Source organism: Typopeltis vanoorti, chromosome 7, assembly GCF_054136105.1.
Source record: "Typopeltis vanoorti isolate ZY-2024b chromosome 7, IOZ_Tvanoo_1.0, whole genome shotgun sequence".
Taxonomy (NCBI): domain Eukaryota; kingdom Metazoa; phylum Arthropoda; class Arachnida; order Uropygi; family Thelyphonidae; genus Typopeltis; species Typopeltis vanoorti.
The window spans coordinates 60,959,113-60,983,026 of NC_143555.1; the positions used below are offsets into that span (position 1 = coordinate 60,959,113).

Consider the following 23,914-nt stretch of genomic DNA (forward strand, 5'->3'; position numbering starts at 1 on the left):
AGACTTTTAAACTGTTGAGAGGTGGTTACAGGGTTGACACTGGGGAGTTTTTTCACTTGGTTGAACAGCGGGAAGGAGTGATGACAAGAGGTCATCCCTCGAAGTTACGAAAGGAAACTGTGAGCAAGAGGGTGAGGAGTGGTTTCTTTGCATGGAGGGTGGTTGAACCATGGAATACATTGCCTGATGGAGTGGTGAGAGCGAGAACAGTCAATGAGTTCAAGAAGTGGTATGATAGACTTTGTGTTTCTTAAGGGGGGGGGCCTCCCCTCAATGAGTCTCGACACTTTGTATTTCTTAGGAAGGACCTCCCACGATGAGTCTTTTGACTCCATGGAGGCCTGAATAATAATAATAATAAAATCTGAAAGCACACCCCAACTCAACATCACTAAAGAGTTAAAGATCAATACTATCAACACGACAAGCCTGAATGGCAAAGAAATACGGAGCTAGCTGAGGAATTAGATAAATACCAGATAGACATAATAGGGATGACTGAAACAAAAAAGACAAAAACTGGTGAGATCTTACTGAGCAATAAATACAAAATGTTATATTCAGGCAATGACAATCAAGGAAAAGATAATGATACACTTGCCTTCACTGCATACAGAAACCCCCCCCCACACACAGGCAGATACATTCACAAACTCTCCCACCACCGCCCCTCTCAACAATATGGCATTATTAAAACTCTTACCAAGAGAGCCCACAATCTTTGTTCCAGTGGAACCGCCCTCACTACTGAGCTTAACCACATACACAGCACTTTCCTCTCCAGTGGCTACAGCGATTACAGTATCAAAAAAATAATCAGTTCCTCCCCCATTCTCCGTCCTTCTCGTCAACAAGATTTTAAAAATGCCATCACCATACCCTACATCCGTGGCACATCCGAAAAAATAGCCAAGATTCTAAAAAAGTACACCCTACACACACAGCATATAAGCCCCACTGCAAACTTGCTACCCTTATCCGTTCTATGAAAGATCAGCTCCCTCCTCTATCTCTGCCTGGAGTTTACAAAGTACCCTGTTCCTGTAAGCTGGCGTACTTTGGACAGACAAGCAGATCAGCATCCATTTGCCTGGAGGAACACAAGTCTTACATCTGCAAACACAACTATGGTCATTCAGGCTTGGCTGACCATGCTTTGGACACAACCCACAGGGTATCATGGAAGAAAACCACCATGCTCCACCACAGCAAATTCAAGAAAGAGAGACTTTTCTTAGAAGCAGTAGCAGCTCTCAGAAACCAACCAAATCTTAATAAATATGGTTGCATTAAGCTTCCGAAGATTTGGGAAACACTCATCATCAGAGGTCCCACCTTACATTCAAGGCCACCTACTACCAGCCTTAGAGGGCACTCCACCTAGTTAGGACTTTAGTGTCACCCACGTGGTTGGGCTTAGTATTGTATGATATTTGTGTGCATGTTACATTAGTTGTTGTTGTAATCCCTGTAGATGTCCTAGTAACTAGGACGAAATATAGGAAGTATTGAATTCTATTTTAATCCTTTTTGAGTGTTGCAAAAAAATCCATTAAGCCTCCAATATGATGTCCTCACAGCACTTAAGCCTCTACACACGAATGCTTGAATGGCAAGCAGTCTCAAGTAGAGTGATGTGGGCAAATATCAGAATGGGGAATTGGAAAATGAGACTTATTTGTGCCTATGGTCCCACAGAAGGATCTACTAAGGTAGAAGTGGAGGAATTTTTTGATGCTTTAGAAAAAGCAACTGACACAATGAAAAAGGAAAAGTTGGTCCTTGTTGGGGATCTAAATAGCAGAGTAGAAAATGATTGTCAGACATACAAAAATATTTTGAGAAAATTTGGAGAAAAGACCAAAGCTAATGATAATGGCAAATACCTGTTGGATTTCTGCTCAGGACATGGACTAGTTATTACTAACACCATTTTCCAACATAAAAATGTGCACAAATTCACATGGAGAGAAGAGGTAAGGAATAAGAAAAGTCTCATTGACTATTTTTTGTTGATAGTGATGTTTCTCCCTGGTGCAGTACACCAGAGTGTACAGAGGATTTGAAATTGGAAGCGATCACTATTTAGTCTTGAGCAAGATAAAATGGAATTTCATATTGAAAAGAATAACATGTAAGAAAGTTTTTAAAGTGAATAAAAGTTGAGCAGCTCTCAGATGTGAACTGTAGACTAAAATACACAAAGATTATTCACGAAAAAATGAAAGAGTTTCAGAACAGGAACCAAACCATGGAGATTCGATGTCAAGCCTTGAAGAAAACCCTGACTGAATCAGCTAGAGAGGCATGTGGTGAGGTTGTCTGCAATGATAGAAAAATCAGAACTCCATGGTGGATACAGGAAGTTAAAGAGGCAGTGAAGGAAAAGAAGAAAGCATATCAAAAGTTCCTGGCAAATAAGTCAGCTTTTGCTCTTAGAGAATACAGAGGAATGTAAGAAATGTAAGAAATGTAAGAAAGCTAAACACTGTGTAAAATAACTAAACACTGTGTAAAACTAGCTAAACAAAAGTCATGGGAGGACTTTGGCAAGAACATAGAAAATAAATATCAAGAAGGTGGTAAGATATTTTGGTGGTTGTTGAAGAAGCTTAGAAATGGGGGAAAGAGTGCTATAAAAGGAGTTAGAGATGATAATGGTGACATGAAAACAGGAGAAAAAGTTACTTCGAAAGATTGCTAAATGAAACAAGCAGTGATAGCACAGTGGTAAAAAAAAAAACACTGACCAGGCATGCAGTCAGGAATACATATCCACTTGAAGTAGAAAAAGCTATCAAAGTCTTGAAATGTGGAAAGGCAGCAGGAGTAGATGATATTCGACCAGAAATGCTGAAGTATGGAGGTATCAAAGTCTTACAGTGGTTGCACTGCATAGTTCAGAAGGCCTGGACAGAGGGACAAATTCCTGATGATTGGGGTAGAGCTCTCATAGTACCCATATATAAAAAGGGAAATAAAACTGAATGTGAGAATTACAGAGGTATTTCCCTACTGAATGTTCCTGGCAAGATCTATGAAAATATATTTGAGAAACGTTTGAGAAGAATTGTGGAAGAAAAGCTTGGTGAAGAACAAGTTGGATTCAGGCCAAATAGATGCTGTCAGGATCAGATTTTCACTTTACGACAAATAGCTGAGAAAGCATGGGAATATAACAAAGATCTGTATTTAAGTTTTGTCGATCTGGAAAAGGCATATGACAAGGTGCCAAGAGGAAAGCTATTCAATACGCTACAGTTATATGGTGTCAATGGGGCATTATATCAAGCAATACTTAGTCTGTATTTGAGTTGTAAGTCGGCAGTTAGAATTGAAGGAAGTACAGGAAGATGGTTTAATGTTAAATCTGGTGCGAGACAAAGATGTACATTATCCCCTCTGTTATTCATTATCTTGGATCACATTATGAAGGAAAGTGGTATTAAACATGATATCAGAATTGGAGATGTTAATGTCATCTCCAATTCTGATATGTTTTATGCGGACGATGTTATACTTCTAAATAAATCCACTATGAGTTTGCAAGATTCCCTGACTAAATTAAATAACTGTTGTAATAGATATGGTATGAAGGTCAGCATTAAAAAGACAGAGACAATGAAAATAGGTAGAATTGTTGAAAATGTCAATGGTGTTGAGAACGGGGAACCTGTGGAACAAGTAAAACATTTCAGCTACTTAGACACGATTTTTACTGAAGATGGTAAATTAAATATAGAAATAGACAACAGAATCAACAAAGCTGGTATGGTAGGATGTCAATTGAATAAATTCATATTGAATAAGAAAAAAATTAGTTGGAACACTAAATTAGCTGTATACAAGACAGTGTTCAAACCAGTTTTAACTTATGGATCTGAGAGCTGGGTCAGAAGTAAAACACTTGACCAAAGACTAGAGACCACAGATATGAGAGTCCTGAGAAAGATTAGAGGCATTTACAGATGACATCAATAGCAATATCATATTAAAAACGAGGATATTAGGAAAGTACTTGTCACTGTCGGCATCCAGGAATACATTAGCCGAGCTAATCACAGTGGTATGGTCACTTAAACAGAATGGGTGAGGAAAGATTAGCAAAATAAGTGTTCTCTGGCAGGTTGGCAGGAAAACGACCCAGAGGAAGACCAAGATATAGATGGATTGATATGGTACAATGTGCCTTAGACAATAGAAAGATAAGATCTGATATTGTTGGAGTTTTGACAAGTAACAGACTGATTTGGAGGAAAATTGTAGACAGGAAGTTAGTAATGAATGTAAATTTTTCATGTAGTACTATCATATCCTGTACACCCCTTGAGGATACATGTCAGGAATTTGATGATGATGATGATGATGAAGAATAAAAAACCCTAATGAAATGCAAACTGAATACCTCAACTATATATTCTGCAGTATTACCAATCCCTCATTTGCATCCATTAACAATAATTATCTTACCATAATCATTCTTTTTTTCTGCTTGTCACATATTGATAAAGCTCCCTGAGTAGGATTTTTCTTGACCCAATTTGTCTAATTCTGCTAATACTAAAAATTTTGTTGTCCTTACTGAGTCACCTTTCTGGCCTGCTCTTTATACTCTTCATGTAACTAATCATCATCATCAAATTCCTGCCATGTACCCTCAAGGGGTGTACAGGATATGACAGTACTACATGAAAAAATTACATCATTACTAACTTCCTATCTACAATTTTCCTCCAAATCAGTCTGTTACTTGTCAAGACTCCAACATTATCAGATCTTATATTTCTATCGTCTAAGGCACTTTGTACCGTATCAATCCACCTATATCTTGGTCTTCCTCTGGGTCGTTTTCCTGCCAACCTGGCAGAGAACACTTGTTTTGCTAATCTTTCCTCGCCCATTCTATTTAAGTGACCATACCATCTGAGATTAGCTCTGCTAACGCATTCCTGGATGCTGACAATGTCAAGTTCTTTCCTAATATCCTCATTTTTAATATGATATTGCCATTGATGCCATCTGTTCACGCCTCTAATCTTTCTCAGGACTCTCATATCTGCGGTCTCTAGTCTTTGGTCAAGTGTTTTACTTCTGACCCAGCTCTCAGATCCATAAGTTAAAATTATTATCATGTAACTAATTATTTCATTATTTATCATGTGCCATCTCCAAAGTGCCTTCTTCTTCTTCTTCTAGATTTCATGCTTAATCCTTTCATTCAGCTGTTTGATACCTACCTTATTCAGCCTTTTCACCTTTGGAATACATTCAAACATTGATGCTGTTAAATATCTCTTTGTCAGTGCCCAAGTAACATTTATCTCCTTTCTGCTTAACTCCTTATTCCATACTACAGCTCGAAGCTGTCTCCTAAGCGTTTCATAATTGCTGGCCTTATAGTTACATATATATCCTTTCACCACAGAAGTTCTTCATATGGCTAGCCACTACCCAGGTGATCTCTACACGATCACTCTCACCAACTGGAGGGGAAATGTGACACTGCGCTCTCAACCACATCCCCTGATGAAAGTACCAGATCTAAGACTCAAATCCTTGCATGCCCTCTTTTACATACTGCCTAAGATAATTGTCTCTCAAGTATTCAAGAAATTTACTTTCTATATTTCCAAATGCTCTCTCTCTACATTCTAATCTACATTAATATAATTAAAATTATCCACAATGATTCCCCCTCCTTTGTTCACTAACCTGTGGTGTTTATACTTTTCACTGTTACTCTGCACATTCCCTTCCCTATAGCAACATCCAACAAAATATTTCTTCTTGTCAACTTCCCCCTCACACCACACTGCATCAAAACCATTGCCACTATTTCTCTCTTGCATCTCCAGCTGACATAATTCCCCTTCCCTTCTTGTATTTTCTATCCTCAAGTAAATCATCATACCCTTCCATTTCTATTCTCTCTCATCTCATCTCACTGCAGTTCACTTTTAGATTGATAACTAGTCCTATTCATGCTACCTGTGGTTGCACATTTCCCAAACTTCCCATGCACAATTGCCTTCATCACCATTTATGAGTGTGGTCTGAAAACTTCTTGGCCTAACAATGAAAAAACAAATTTATAATTTCAAAATTATTTTTATTTTATAACATAATCTCCCTTAAGACTAATACATTTATTCCAGTAATGCTCCAGCACCATCCTTGTAGTGGTTCTCACTGAGATCTGCAAAATACCCCTCTACAGCTGCAATCACTTCTTGATTCGAAGAAAAAAAATGCTGATCAGTGAGGAAGAGTTTTACTTTTGGGAAGAGACAGAAGTGAGAGGGCGCCAAATCTGGGGAATAGAATGGATGTTCCAACAATTCATAGTACAGACCCTTCAATTTTCCCACTGCCAAAACGCCTTTGTGTGCAGGTGCATTGTCCTGATGAAAGATCATTTTTTTCTTCTGCAAACAAACTGGGTCTTTTCTCACGAATTTTTTCCTCTAGTCTGGTTAAAAGATCAGAATAATATTCCCCGGTTATTGTTTTACTCTTTTCAAGATAATTAATAAACAAAATGCCATTAGTATCTCAAAACACCAATGTCATTAACTTTCCTGCTGACGGAACCGACTTTCTCTTCTTTAGTGCTTAACAACCGGCTTCTGTCCACTGTTTTGACTGTTGTTTGGATTCTAGTGTGTAATGGTGAATCCAAATCTCATCCATAGTAATGAATTGATGCACAAAATCAGTTTGATTCTTGTTAAAACGCTCCAAGCACTGTTCAGAGATTTTCATGTGAGTGTGTTTTTGATCTGCTGTGAGCAAGCGTGGCACTCATCTTGCACAAAGCTTTTTCGTATGCAATTCTTCATGTGGTATGAGCATGCAAAATATATCCTACACATTCTTTTGAAATGCCTATAGTCTCAGCAATTTCACGCACTCTGACTCGCCGGTCATCCAATACCACATCATGCACTTGATCAAAAGATTTTTGGTATTCTTACACTTTTTGGATGTCCTTCACGTAGATCATCTTCAAGGTTGGTACAGCCACGTTTAAACTCAGCAGCCCATTTCTTATTTGTCAAAAATGAAGGAGAAGAGTGCCCATAAACTTTTATGAACTTCAAATGAATTTCTTTTACCATTAAACCTTCTTTTACAAAGAATTTTATAACTGCATGATACTCACTTTTATCGATTTCAAGGGATACAGACAACACTTTTGCTTCTGACAGCTGTATAAAACAAGCTACTTGATAGAATGACTTGCAAGATCATATGGATTCTTATGACAGATGAACCAACTTACAAAAAGAAATCTTGCTGATAGTGTTGCCATCTATCGTCAAGGCCAAGAACTTTTCAGACCATGCTCTTATTCCATACATCTCCTCAGACTAAAATACCTTCCTCATATTCCAGGCCATCCCATTCCTATGCTGGTCATACCTATACATACTTTCATTATTTGGTAAGGGTAGCAAAAGTGTGGTATGAGCAGCAGTAAGCTAATGAAGCCAAAATGAATCATAGGGAGTTCTTTCGATATGTAGCCAGCAAAAAAAAAGAATGATTCTGGAAGGATGACACTGATTGGAGAAAATGGATATAAGGTATAAGGACAGCTGTTAGGGAAGATATAGTAGAGATACTTAATGAGCAGTTCAAAAAGTGTTTCATTCTTATGAATGTGACTTCATGGAGAGATTGAGAGCAGTTGATGATGAGGAGGAGAAACTAAGTGAGCAAGAGGTGTATGAGGAGTTGAGCAAACTTGATATTAATAAGGCTTTGGGACTTGATAATATATCACCACACATTTTGAAGGAATGTGCCAGGGAGTTGACATCTGCCTTGACATAATTTTTTTAATATGAGTCTTGCACTGGAATATGAGTCTTGCACTCATTGCAAGTTCTTAATGAGTGGAAGGAGGGCAATATTGTGTGCTTCATAAGGGAGGTGATAGAACTCAAGCATCAAATTTTAGGCCTATCTGTGTGTCAGGTGTTGTGGTTAAGTTGTTGGAGGAAGCTTATAAGAACTAGGATCCAGAATTGGGTTGACAACAATGGTATTATCTTTGATGGACAGCATGGATTTGCTAAATGGAGGTCATGTTTTAGTAATCTATTTACTTATTACAATAATGTGATTGCTTGTTTGGACAGAGAAGAGGGATACACAGTAATATACTTAGCTTTTGCAAAGGCATTTGAAAGATTACTGCATGATAAGTTCAGTTGCACACCCATGGGGGATGGACCCTCCTCCTCCAACAAAAAAGGAAAAAAAAAAAAACTAGAAAATTTTCCAAAAATCTTTTCCTAATTAAAATTCATTTTTTTAAAATTTATGTTGTGTCATGTCTTCTATTTCTATACTTCTTATGAATTAGCTATCATTGCAGATGCTCAGTATGCGATGTGTAGTGTGTTTTCTCAAATCGTCTACTCAACTCAGGCTCCCCCAAGATTAAATTCTGAGTACACTACTGAATAAATTGATAGTCAAACTAGAGCACATTGGGTTGGATATTAGATTAGTGCATTGAATCAGAGATTGGCTGTCTAATAGGTATCAGCAAGTTGTGTATAGGGGAGCAATATCCAGGAAGAGGAAAATCCCTAGCGGTGTACCTCAGGGGTCTATTTTAGAGCCCTTACTGTTTAACTTGTATGTTAATGATATTGGCAAAGATTTGGATGGAGGTATTCAGTTATTTTCAGATGATGCAAAGTTGGGACAAGCCATGAAGAGTAGTGAAGATGTTGTGGCCTTACAAGAAGACTTGAATAAATTGAGTGATTGGGCATGGAAATGGGGGATGAGAGTTCAATGTTACCGAATGTAAGGCTTTAAAATTTGCGAAACAAGAATGGGATGTAAAATTTATGCCTGTGGGAATATACTGTTGGAGTGGAGGAAATAAGAGATCTTTTGATGATAGTGGGTAAGGATCTGAAATTTAGGGCACATATTGCCAAAATTGTTAGGACAGCACAAAGAATTCTGGTAATGATGCATAGTACATTGACTTGTAGAGCTAAGGATATTCTTGTTCCATTGTGTGAGGCTTTGATCAGGCCACACATGGACTTCTGTGCCTAAATTTGGTCACCTGGTTTTCAAAAGGACAAAGAGATGTTGGGTCCATAGATGATTACTAAAATAGTTTCTGATCTCTGGAATGTCAAATATGAGGGAAGGTTGAGAAGATCCAATTTACACAGTATAGTGGATAGGAGGAAGAGGGTATGATATGATAGAGACCTACAAGTTAGTAAGGGGTTGTTACAGAATCAATGTTGGAGATGTTCTATAGAAAACAGTGATAGATCAGGAGAGAACCAGATCTCATTCCTGGAAACTGTATAAAGAGGGTGTGAGCAGGGGAGTGAGAAGCAGGTTTTTTGCATACAGAGTTGTGAATGATTGGAATGCCTTGCCTGAAAGTGTGGCGTCTGCAGAGAATTTGAGTGGTTTAAGATGCAGTATGATGAACTGTGTGTATCATAAAGGCCCTTGTAGATGAGTCATTGACTCCATGAGGTCTTGTGGTAATAATAACAATAATATTTGGAGAAAGTTTTTCCATTTGGTTATAAATTAAATTGAAAAAACCGAGAAATTATATTCTTGTGTAATTATATTCTTTTATCTAAGTGTAAGCAAAGTTTACAGATGAAGTATCTTTATGACTATGCTACTTATATACAGAGGCTAATGACTTGAAATTAGCTTCTGCATATGTTTAATTTGTTTAATCCTTTATCCAAGTGTAAGCAAACGAAGTTTGCATGTGAAGTATCTTATAGACTTAATTTCTTGTATATAGAGGCTAATGACTTCGCATTAGTTGACTTAGTATCTGGCAATTAAAAACTGAACTTCCCATTAATTGCTTTGGTATCAGGACCCCTCTCCAATGCTTCTACATCATACTGAAAGTCAGATGAGAAAATCTAGACACAATTAATTTATTGAGTGGCACCACCACCTCCTTATCCCTATGTCAGAGTACTTCACATCATAGCAGCATTACGATGTGCAGTCTTTGCAACACTTGCAATATGTTCTCTAAAATTTGGTCTGATATCAACTATCACTCCCAAAATTGGAATCTCATCCACTTCCTGCAGTACAGCACTATATAGTTTTTTTACTGAACATCCAATAAAAACAAGTTACAAAAAGTTAAACAGTAGGGGTCCAAGAACAGAAAACCCTGGGGCATGCTACTCCTATTTTTTTGAGAAACTGCTACTCCATCATACACAACTTTCTGGTATCATTCAGAGTGCCAATCTCCAATCCATCTAACCAATACACTATCTATTCCTACTGTCTGTAGCTTGTACACCAACTTATCATGAGATTGTCTATGCTTTTGCAAAGTCCAAGGATATCACTATATGATACTCCCTTATCTAACACACTCATTAGCTTATCATAAAATGCAAGAAAATTGCTAAAGCAAGACCTACACTTTACAAATCCATGCTGATATTCATAAAGAATACTATGTCCATCAACTCAATGTTCTATTCTATTTCTAACCAATCTCTCCAACAGCTTGACTACAACTGTAGTTACACAGACTGGTCTATAATTGGAAACTTCTGTCTCCTAAAATTATGCTTGTGAAGTGAAAGTATTCTGCCTTCTTTTCACTCCTTAGGAATCTTACCAACTTCAACACTTTCATTAATTAAGCAGGTCAAGAGCATTGCTAACTGTTCTGCACATTCATTAAGAATTATACAATATATTATTTTATTATTAAAAAAATAACAATAATCCCTTCAGAACACAGGCAATTTACAGACAAAAAATACTAGCTGTGGAGGTGGGCAGTAGATGGTGGTAGAGGTTCGGTGTAGTGGTGGAGACGGAGAATTTTACAGTGGGTGTCCTCCCATGATGAGTCTTAGGACTCCTTGGAGGTGTCACAAATAATAATAATAATAATATGTGCCTCTTGAATTTTATTTTATTTTTAATGCTTTTTTTTATTTTTTTTTATACCTTGATAGTACATTATTATTACATCACTAAATCATTAATTTAAGTATCTGATTTAAGGAATGGCATGGGAAGTTTTCATTGAATAGAAACTCACCTAGCATTGATTTTCTTGGCATTTCTTGAAATCTGGCATGCACGTCGAATTTGTGAACGACATCATTTACATGAACGAGGGCAAATTCTCCTTTCCCGTTAAATGTATAATTGACTCCATCGAAAGTAAAAAAATGTGGATCTCCAAACACAGATCCTATAAAAAAAGCATTTCAGTTTCAAAAACGAAATTCAAATGTCGATTCATTTGAAATTAAAATCTGTCGAATTCAAAAAAGTCGAATTTGAAATTCAAATTCGAATTTCAAAAACGAAATTTATATATATATATATATATATATATATATAGTTTTATGAAAAAAATTGAATGACTAGAACCGAGATTTAATTAAAAAGGTTTTAATATAAACACACTACTAGTTTCGGCCTGTAACAGCCTTCTTCAGGTGACATTATAAAAGAAAAAAACACTAAACATTGAGGGTTAAAAGACTATGAACAACATAGACAGTCTTTATACATAATTAGCATTAAAACGTTGTAGTTGTATTTGAAGCTGTTCTTTCATTTGTTGCATTGTTGGGAGAGTGCGTGCTTGCTGCATCACGTGAACGCCAGTACATGATTACAGCTGAATGACTATCCGGGAGGTTGTAGCTTAAGTTGTTATTTAGATGAACAGGATTGAAGATGATTTCTCTCGATTCCACAATTTTTCTCTCTATTTCGTCACTGCAATGGAAGATGTTTGTAGATTTTTCCCAGCAGACTTTGTGACTTTGGTTATCATCATTAGGATTAGCCGAGAAGAGGATATGACTTGATAATGCACTTGCTCGCTGTCTCTTGTAAGTAATGTCTCTCATGTGTTCTTCCATACGCATTTCGACAGATTTTTCTGTCTGCCCGAAATAAGGAATATCGCAGTCACATAATATTTTATATACGCCAGGGTATTTGAGTTGATGATGACAAGGTTTTGGGTGGCTAATTAAGGAACGGATCTTTGGAAGTGGAGTGAACAAGGTTCTGCTATTGTATTTTTTTAGAACTTTTGCTAATTTATGTGAAACAGTACTTATGTAAGGAATAGATATATTGCTTTTGAATCTATTTGTTTCTTCTGAGTGATGTCTGGGAGGATTAAGAAGGAATTTGTTAATGATTTTCTTGGAATATGCATTAACTTCGAAAGAAGTTTTCAGATGGTTTATTTCTGCAAGCAGTTCATTTGGATCATCAAGAAGAGAACGGGCTCTATGTCCCAAGGTGGAAATTATTCCAATTATAACAACTGAACGTGCGAAGAGATTCTATCATAAAGCTAAATTAGACCTACTGTCTGAAAGAATATCGGATACTAAACGCACTCTCGCTTTTCTTTTCAATAAAAAAAGAACCATAGCTGAAATACTGGAAGAATCTCTAGATAATGAAAGTTGGCATACCTTTAATACATACTGTGAATCTCAAGCAGCCAGAATACAATATAATAACAAAGTAAATCTTATAAGAAAATTTGAAACGTTAAAGAGATTACAAAATAATAGGAACTCAAAACCACACATCAATATTGACAAAGTCGTTATCATCAAATCCTCCTATATACTTTCAGATGTAGAACAAAGCATCCTTAGTAAAGGTCTAAACTTCATTCCTTCCCCAAAATTAATACCAAAGGAAACACTACTTACAAAAATAGAAAGAGCTGCTTCTTTTCTCCCTCCACGAGATGCAAACCTTCTACGTATTGAATCAATCTTTATTATCAATAACGCAAAACCACCTGCAGACAACATTACTTCAACTGAACGCAAAGCTATTAAAAGTTTAAAAAACAACAGAGATATAATCATCCTCCATGCAGATAAAGGAAATGCAACAGTCATCATGAACTCCGAAGATTACACGAATAAAATGATTGAATTACTACATAATGATACCTACTCAATACTTGAGAGAGATCCAACTCGTGAACTTCAAAATCGTACAAACAACTTATTAAAAACAACAACTGAATTATCCCGAAACGTCCGTTTATCTCTACGCTCTCTCCATCCGTTAATTCCTCGCATATATGGTGTTCCTAAAATCCATAAAGAGAACACCCCATTACGCCCAATTGTAGAAGGTATCGATTCTCCTACATACAATCTTTCAAAATACCTTGCCAAATACCTCAAAAGTTTTTCAGGGAAATCACCTTCCTTTATCAAGAACACTACAGAATTTGTTACATACATCAAGGATATTACAGTTGATGAAAATGACATCATGGCTAGCTTGGACATAACTTCTTTGTTCACTAATGTCCCAACAGATGAAGTCCTAACATTACTCAAGGACAAGTTATCCAAAAAAAATGTTAGCCTTGCTTACACATTGCATCAGCTCCGGTTACTTCAAATTTCAAGATAACATATACAAACAAAATCATGGACTGGCTATGGGTAATCCTTTATCTCCTGTTCTTGCAAATATTTACTTAGAAGATTTTGAAACCAAGGCTATCTCTTCCTTTATTTTAACACCTAAAGTTTGGAAACGTTATGTGGATGATGTCTTCATTGTTTGGAGCCATGGACATGAATCCCTTATGGTTTTCCTCGAACATCTCAATAGCCGACATCAAAGTATTAAGTTTACTGCTGAGCTTGAAACGGATAATTCCTTGCCCTTTCTTGATGTCAAACTGACTCTCTCTCTTCTGCTGGTAAACTAAAAATATCGATATATAGAAAACCCACACATACCAACAGATATCTGCACAGTCAATCCTATCATTTCCCTCCTCATAAGCTTGGAATAATTTCCACCTTGGGTCATAGAGCCCGTTCTCTTCTTGATGATCCAAATGAACTGCTTGCAGAAATAAACCATCTGAAAACTTCTTTCGAAGTTAATGGATATTCCAAGAAAATCATTAACAAATTCCTTCTTAATCCTCCCAGACATCACTCAGAAGAAACAAATAGATTCAAAAGCAATATATCTATTCCTTACATAAGTACTGTTTCACATAAATTAGCAAAAGTTCTAAAAAAATACAACAGCAGAACCTTGTTCACTCCACTTCCAAAGATCCGTTCCTTAATTAGCCACCCAAAACCTTGTCATCATCAACTCAAATACCCTGGCGTATATAAAATATTATGTGACTGCGATATTCCTTATTTCGGGCAGACAGACAAATCTGTCGAAATGCGTATGGAAGAACACATGAGAGACATTACTTACAAGAGACAGCGAGCAAGTGCATTATCAAGTCATATCCTCTTCTCGGCTAATCCTAATGATGATAACCAAAGTCACAAAGTCTGCTGGGAAAAATCTACAAACATCTTCCATTGCAGTGACGAAATAGAGAGAAAAATTGTGGAATCGAGAGAAATCATCTTCAATCCTGTTCATCTAAATAACAACTTAAGCTACAACCTCCCGGATAGTCATTCAGCTGTAATCATGTACTGGCGTTCACGTGATGCAGCAAGCACGCACTCTCCCAACAATGCAACAAATGAAAGAACAGCTTCAAATACAACTACAACGTTTTAATGCTAATTATGTATAAAGACTGTCTATGTTGTTCATAGTCTTTTAACCCTCAATGTTTAGTGTTTTTTTCTTTTATAATGTCACCTGAAGAAGGCTGTTACAGGCCGAAACTAGTAGTGTGTTTATATTAAAACCTTTTTAATTAAATCTCGGTTCTAGTCATTCAATTTTTTTCATAAAACTATGTATGTTAACCGAGTCAATGATCATTCTGTCATATACTGTATATACATATATATATATATACACTCGTTTAGCTAATATTCTTTAGATTTAATTTAATAAAATCGAATTTTCCTTATCAGGCCGTTATTTATTCATCAACAAAACCTGGAATTATATCACACAACATTAACTTTATGAGAAATTATATTATGCCCACTACACTCTTTCTGGCACAAACTGAAAAATATTGAATTGTAAATTACAATTCAATATTACAATTTGTAATCAGTGGCGGCCCGTAGATAAGCACTGCGACACTGCAGTACCTCCACGGAAAAAATGAAAACAATTAAATTTTGTTTGTGTTTATAAATAATAACGATGCTTACAACATTATATAAATGCAATACAACATTTTAAAGGTTACAGCTTATGTTTCGACAGTGACTGAATAGTTAATAACTGGAATTGTTCGATTACACTTTAGATTACGAAATAAAGGCACTGCGATCTAACGCCGATATTCGTTTGCGTTTGTCATTGCACGTTACGTCATTCCCACACGCCTCAAACGGCATATGAAACGTTTATTATTGGTGAACTATTTTTTGTAAATCTTATCTTATTTTGTTAAAATAACATATAATTATTTATTTATTATAGATACAAGGCTGAATTATGATGCGTGTCACTGTTGAAAATATGAAAAGAATTATATTTTTTCAATTATCGTTACATGAAACAAGTGCACTGTGACCTAACGCCAATATTCGTTTGCCCTTGTCATTGCTATTGATAGGAAACTTTTATTATTGGTGTTTGTTCATGGTGAGGATGAAATATTTTCAATAAAGCAATTTTTAATATGTAAATTTATTTATTAATTAATTTTACTGATTAGGGAAAAAAGTTTTTTTTTTTGTATATGTAGCACCCCAACTTAAAAAATTTTTAAGGGGGGGCCGCCACTGATTGTAATAATAATAATTATTGTTGATATAGCATCAAGGGATACATGCTTTAGTGACACCTTTATATTATATGAATTTCGTAAAATGGAAGGGAGGGTTCACTGAATAAATTTAGGATGACAGTCAAACCTGAATTCCTTACAAAGCGACTCAAACAGTCTCCAGACGCTTTTATAGAGCTGAATTTAAAATTAAAAAAAATCAGCTAATGCCTTTTATTCCCGTATGGGGAGCAGGCGAGGCCGTATTAACCATATCTTACTTTTGGAGACTGAGTGGCAGTTCAATCTCCACTGGTACCCAATCAGAGATAGCTGGCCCAAGACTATCACTAATTAAGCTGCATGCAGCAAAGAGAGATGGCTCAACAAGTTCTGCCATCTCGTAGTCTCCCTAATATATTTAATGTCTGAAATAGTGTGGGTTCTATGGTCGATGTTATTGAGTTTACGGGACGAAAAATCCGAGTTACCAAGAGAAAAAACCTGCTTGTATGTGCCAGAGATTGACTAACTCGGGAACTGGCTGAAGAAAGGCTTAGAAAAATTTCCTCTAGTCGCCGACTAGATTCGAAAGCAAGTCTTCCTTCATGCGGTTAAGTGCTGTAGTGTGCAAACACACATCCACTGAACTAAACAGTCTATTTTTTTTAAAAAAATCAGCTAATGCATTTTATTCCCGTATAGGGAGTAGGCGAGGCCGTATTAACCCTATCTAACTTTTGGAGACTGTGGGCAGTTTTAGAGTAAAGTATAATATTTTGCTGAGCCCAGAAAGCACCAACTGGATTTACTACATCTATAAGCACCACGAGCAAGGGCGAATGCTGGTCTTGAAATTCACGCTTGCTTTTATTATCATTCAGGGAGTGAGAGGTGTATTTGAAGTCTGATTAGCAGAATAATGAATTACTGACCATTTAAAACTATATATTTAGAAATTTATGTACATTTAATCATACAAATACAACATTTATTTTATATTCAATTTAGCTACTTGCATACAAATTCTACCCTACAGTTCTTCTTTACGAACCGGTCAATAACATCGTCATAAAAAGTTGGTTGTAACTTAATTTTCCCAAGCAAGAAACACACTTGTAAAAGCAAGCTGAGGCTCACTGGCTAGAGCTACTTTGACTTCATATGGACTCTGTTTAAGATGATGTGAAGAGAGTGGAAATGACTATGTACGCGGATGAAATCACAGTGCTGCAGCAAGGACCTGAAAGCTCCCACAACCGAGCCTTTGACACACAACGCAAAGCTCAATTATTGCCGCGCAAGATTAAGAAATCTGTCTACAAAAATAAAAGCTTAAAGGGAATGCTTATAAATGCATGCATTTACGAAAAAATAAATAAATATTACTTCTTTCTCAAGTAATGAGCTTGCACAACAAGCATGGAGAATTCGCCCCTGACCACGAGCTACTTGAAATATCAATATACAATATCATCATCATCATATCTCCTCATCCATCCAAACTAAGACAGGTTGAGTCCCTCCCCTACCGAGGAGGGCTTACAGCTAATTAATGCAGCCGATTCACCATTCCTTGCTGAATCCACTAAGGGCAGTATTTCTGACTATAATTCGTGTATGTTCAAGGGGCCGGTTTGCCTGTTATGGGGAACGAAGAACTCGAGTTTCCGGGAGAATATACAATATGGCATGGAGCATTTTTGACATTATATGTGTGGTCCTATTCTGAACAAAAGAAGTCGAGTAGCATCATGATACCTCATATGAACTTCGTTGTTGGAAAAATTAAAACCAGTTGGGAGCAGTCTCAAAACCAATATTCGATTATCAGAGTTGAACATTCTTCTATAGAATGCAGTAGCACACTCAGGATTTAATCTTTGGGGAGAGGGATTTGAGTAGACGATACACTACGCATCGCACACTACGTGACTTGTAACTGAGCATCTGCAATGATCGCTATAAGTAGTATAGAAATAGAAGACACCACACAGCATACATTAAAAAAAAAGAATTTTAATTAGGAAGAGATTTTTGGAAAATTTTCTAGTGTTTTTTTTTTCTTTTTCTTTGGGGGTTCCAGGGCCCCTTGCCTCCCTCCCCCCCCCCTCTGGGTGTGCCACTGGTAGAATGTGTTTTCTTATTGTCCTGCAGTTCAAAGACAAAAGTAATGAGAGTAACCTTTTTTGGCAGTTCAACAGATATTCAACTTTTCGAATGGATATTATTATTATTATTATTATTCAGCGCCTGTGTAGCTTATAGGAAGTGGTGAGTGCTTTCCACGAGGTTAGACCGCCTGAAGGAAGAACCGAATAGAAGAACTTTTACTAACCCTTTTTTCAACTGGTTCCCGAGTTAGTTGATCTCTGGAACGCAAGCGGTTTTCCTTTTTCTTTTCTTTTTTTATATATATCCGGAAACTCAAGAAAATCGACCTTAAATCCCAGGCTGTTTTCTTACTCTAAAACATATTGTTAGGATTAGGGACCATGACATGGTGTCAGTTGTCAGACGCATTTCTTCACCGGTTCCGTGTATAATTAGTAATAGTTTTGGGTTAGTTATCTCTGTTTGGCTACCGGTGGAGACTGAACTACCCACTCAGTCTCCAAATGTTAGATAAGGCTAAAAAAAAAACCGACCTCCCCTACTTCCTGTGATGGAATAAAAGGAGTTAGCTGAATTTTTTTTTTTTTTTTTTTTTTTTTTGTATTTTGCTCTTGTTTACATTAAGCAATCAATAAAGAAATTAATAAAAGTAGAAATTAAATTTATAGATCACTTCGAATTATTGATTCTGACATTACTTAAATTTACCATCTTTCTTTGTTTCATTTTCCATGTATTTTCATCTCAAAATTTCAGTGAATACACATGGTTACAGTTTTTATTTTTATTTTATTTCATGTTATTTATTTTTTACTTATTGACTGACCAACTCCAGGTGGTTGATATAATGAGCAGTCTTGAGAAGTTCTCCAGTACTTGAACATGGCGCAGTTCTCGGAGTCGTCATTAAAGGGATTCCATCGGCAACAGTAGAAAAAAGGCATGATATCATGAAGCCAGTGAGATAAAGTGGGAATCTAAATTAATAAAATAAAATTAATTTAAATGATATTTATTCCAAATATGAATTTAAATTTAAAATTTAAATTCATATTTAGAATTAAAATTAGAATTTAGAATTTAAATAATACCCACAAAAGTATTATTTCTTGAGATATAGATTCAAGTGGTGTCAAACGTTAATTGTTAATACTATACACAATTATTTATTAATTTTCCAAACAGTAAGTAACATGGGCAAAAAAACTAATGTAGATGCACTTAAAGTAAATTATTTACAATTATGACAATATTATTATTGTTATTATTATTACATATGGTCACCTCCATGGAGTCTGTAAACTCATTGTGGGAGGTCCATTTCACAATTATTAATTACAATACCTGTAAAATGTATTTTATATTTTGCCTTGAAATCATTCACCAACAACGCCTGCACAACTGACTCCGGCAATATATTCCACTCATTCTCAACTCTCCAAGCAAAGAAAAAAAAAAAACCCTCACTACATTGCTAACCACATCCTTACTCAATTTCCATGAAAATAACCTCTTGTTTGTATCATATTATTCATGTACTGAAATATTTCCTCCACACCAATCCTATAACTCGCTAAGCAACATACTGTATGTCTCTATCATATCTCTCACCCTTATCTACCGAATCAGTCAACCTCTGTAACTCACAAATGTTCAGTCTCTCCTCATATGGAGCATCATACAGACTTGCCTCAGTCTTGGTCACTCACCTCTGAATCCGCTCTAAGTCGACATCTCCAAGAAACCTATAGGTCACCATATCTGTGTAAGTAATCCAGATGAAGCCTTATGAAAAACTTATAAAGAGAGTAATAACCTTATCTTTACATGTCAGGGTGTTCTTCACTAGCAAACTGTTTTATCCGCTTTTGCAATATACCCTCTGACAGTGGTGTAGCTAGAGCTTTTGCCACCCCTCTCAATACACAAAAAATACTACAAAAAGTCAAAACGACATATAGGGAAATAAATTAAAACACTATGTTTATTTTTGAAGTAAAACTTTAATTTCAACATTCTAAAATATTATTTTTCTTGATTTTCTGTTAGCAGAATCGTCGATGACATTGGCGAAGTCTATTTCATAGCAATGTAGGTAATTTTTAATCAATTTTATTTAGAAAAACTCCTCTCACAACTAGCGACACTTACAGCAACTGTGACGAAAATTCGCAGTAGTATTACAATATTTGGAAATGAGTTCTCGAGACTGTATTTTAGAATTAACTGCAAAAGTTCAAGAAGGTTCAAAGTGTCGCCTGGGACAGACCGCCCCCTCCGCCCCTAACTACTCCTCTGCGCTCTGAATTTCAACTGACATCCATTATCCTATCACCTCCAAATCTCTGGCTGCATCAGTTTCCTGGAATACAGTACCATCAATATGTTACACATATTGATGGTACTGTATACATCCATGGTGGGCATGGATGTTTCTGATTGTCTGGAAATACTAATGGTGGTGGTGGGCGGTGGAGGGCGGTGGTGTAGCTTAGTTATAGCTGGTGGTGAGTGGTGGATATGGAGAGCTGTAGAACAGGTGCCCTCCCTCGATGAGCCATTGGGCTCCCTGGAGGTGTTACATAAGAATAATAATACAATGCAGAACCTGAAGATTTTTATCAGTTATAAAAAAAACACTTATTTGAAATCCCTTCGTAATCAATTGGTCCCTGTAGGTGTATGTATTTATATATATATATATTAGGGTTACCAAGTAATTTTATAAACTTGGTTATTTTACTCCTAATCCTAAGTAAGCAAACAGCTAAGTTTGCGCCTGAACGTAATTCAGATGCAAACGTAACTGTTTGTTTACTTGAGATTAGGAGTAAAATAACCAAGTTTATAAAATTACTTGGTAACCCTGAACACACACACACACACACACACACACACACACACACACACACACACACACACACACACACACACACACACACACACACACACACACACACACACACACACACACACACACACACACACACACACACACACACTTACTCACTGTTGGTTACTCTTCTTCTATTGGTTAATCCTCTTCAGGATTAACCAATAAGATTGAGGCAATGATTTACGCTCGTTTGGAAGTGGCATTCATGTCGTGGTCTTAAACTATTCTTGAAGCTTCCTTAGCTTCATGGATTAGTAGGGAATTATCATTCCCAAAGGCTCCATAACCTGTGCGATCGACACTGTCAAAGAACAGGAGTGCTAAATACGACTGTGAAATTGCAACCCAGGTATCATGTCAAATCTGCTGCCAGTTTGAATCCAGCGGCAAGCTGTTCCGGATCTAGATTATCAATCTTATACTTTGACACTGTAGTGATTATGGATTAGGGCAATCTCATTCATCAGATTACTTAGTGTTCTTAAATTGGTGAATAGTTCACGGAATGTCGCACTGCTGTTTCGACACTCGTCAGGAAAATCAGAACCATGTGGTTTGGTGCATTAACTTTTTTTTTGGGAAAAAAGCGAGATTTTATTTCATTTATTTCGTTATAAAAGCATATAGTTTGCCAGAGAATAAGAAATAACGAACATTTAAATTCAAACATGTGCCAAAATAAATTAATTAAAAACAGTTTCTATTTTGAAATGTTATGAATATTTCGTTAATATTAGAATGTTTTTCATAGTGGCGCTGTAACAGTTGTTTCATAGATAATATTTCGTTTGGTGCTTGTTTGGTGAAGTCGTCTGCTTGCATGTATTTAGTGCTGGAGTGGATATATTATACTAAGAATAAATTGTGTATCAAATCCAACGGTTTAATAACTAAGAAGATTTACTTTCTTCGCTCTCTGTCTGAGTAAGTATATGCCTAGAGTTGTAAAGTTGATTATGAACTACGGCAAGTCTCTCTCTCTCTTTTTGCATATTATCGCTAATAACTGCTCTTCTGTAAATAATGAGAAAGGTGTGTGTGTGTGTGTGTGTGTATATATATATATATATATATATATATATATATATTAAAGTTATATAATGCGAAAGTTGCATGAAATTATGGGAATTGAAAACCTTCGTTTAAAAATAATTACATAAGAATGTCTGTTTTGAGAACTAACTTAGAACTAACTAAAAAAAAGTGAATTAAGTAATCCAAACGACAATGTTCAGTAATGATACTATCCTTTTTTTTATTTTTTATTATTTCATCAGCTTAAGTAATTTGTAATATTAGAATAAAATCAAAGAAAATGCGCAATTATTTTTATGCATATTTTCGTTGCAGTTACCTCTAAATTCCTATCCTTATGTCCTCCTTAAAAAAAATGGGGAAGGGGGGGACTCCAACTAACTGCACGCTTTCTAATTGCATATACCTTCTAACATACGGAACTTAACGTATACTCCACTTATTTTACGATGCCGATTCCAACCTCCGCTCTTTGACTTATTTATCTTCTCTTGTAAATATTTACCACAATCAAAATTGTAGAAGAACACTACTTTTAGCATTTTTTAAGGAATGCCTTTTCAGTAAATATAGTACAGCATATTAGAATTGAAAACAAAACAAAACAACAAATAAAAAACTCTGCTTGTCAAAATGGTTATCATATTTTTAATTTTTTTAATAGCGTAATTTTTTAGGATTTTAGAAGTTAATTCCGTAGTAAACTAGTGTAGTAAATAGTAAACAGAAGTGAATTCCATAGTTTACTACGGAATTCACTTCTGAATTAACAGAATTAATTCACTTCTCCTTTCCGAAGTATGTAGCTTTTTTTTTTTTTTTAAAATCTCTCTCTCTCTCCGGAAAGAACACGGAATTTTCATTCAGCATACAGCAAACCATTGAAATGCCACACGCAATTTACAGACAAAAAATATTATTAGTGGTTGATAGATGACGCTGCATATAGATGAATAGTGCCCTAGTGTGTAAATACAGGATGACTAGTTATGATATTTATTTATTTATCATATGGCTTGTACACATGGTTAAAAGACAATAAGATATAATACACATGAATATAGATTAAGATACAAATATATGATAATATAAATATAAATAAAAAATAAAATTAATAAAAAGTAAAATCTATATTCAGGCAAATACAGATATGAGATTTATGACAAGCATCAGACAGAAGATTAATCATATTTTGACATTTATGTTTTTAATCCAGTTGATCGCCTCTGGGGAGAAGTCAAAGATATCCTTAAAGTCACCTGGATATGCCGTCAGCTCGCATATCCAGGTGACTTACTCTTCATATCCATTTCCTGTACTATATGGTGAATGGTTTGGGTCTCGGCTCCACAGGACAGTGGGGATTTGGTATCTTACCCCGCTTTGAAAGTACGTCTCCACATACACCATGGCCTGTACGAATCCTGTTAACCGTCGTCCATATATTTCTGGGCAGGTGAAATCCAGATGGTTTTTGGAAGATGTTTATGTGATTACGAACTTCAGGTGATACTGCTTGGGACCACAGTACATCCCACCTACTCACCATGCTGTCATTCTGGCTAAGAAGATTACGGGCGGTTTTTATGGTAGATCTTCTGGATTTTAGTCTATTGGATAGAGCATCTGGGATAAATTCATGTACTGGTAGCTTTTGGTTATTTAAAATTCTTTTATATTCACGAAGCAAGGCTTCCTGTCGTCGCAATTCCGCAGAAGCAATATGGCTCAAAGTGGAGAGCCATTGTAAGGGTGTACTCCTAATGCAACCCGTTATTAAAGTCAGAGTGGAGTTAAGTTGCGTATCTAGTTTATTGACATGGTAACTATTGAGCCAGACAGGAGCACCATACTCTGCTGTACTGTAAACTAGACCCATTGCAGTGCACCGCAAAGTTGTGGCACTTGAGCCTCATATAGTACCACAAAACTTCTGAATTATGTTATTTCTGGTGCGAACTTTAGCAGCGATATTAATCATATGCTGTTTATATGTCAGAGTTCTATCCAGAGTTATTCCCAGATATTTAGGTGTTGGATGAAACGAAATTAATGTTCCATCAGCATATATCTCTGGTTTTTGATTTACAAATCTATTGTTCAGGTGAAAGCAAGAACATTCGGTTTTACCAGAATTTGGT

General features: G+C 36.1%; 1 protein-coding gene across 2 annotated transcripts in view; it reads right to left on the reverse strand.

The window, feature by feature from the left end:
• Positions 1–23,914, reverse strand: part of mesh (sushi domain containing 2 mesh) — a 373,145-nt gene that overhangs the window by 242,392 nt on the left and 106,839 nt on the right. For both annotated transcript variants that reach the window (XM_090395295.1, XM_090395296.1), the window contains exons 12-13: positions 18,669–18,819; positions 11,096–11,251 (exon numbers count right to left, since the gene is read on the reverse strand). In XM_090395295.1, coding sequence (XP_090251421.1) covers positions 11,096–11,251; positions 18,669–18,819 — 307 coding nt within the window. The remainder of the gene's footprint in view (positions 1–11,095; positions 11,252–18,668; positions 18,820–23,914) is intronic.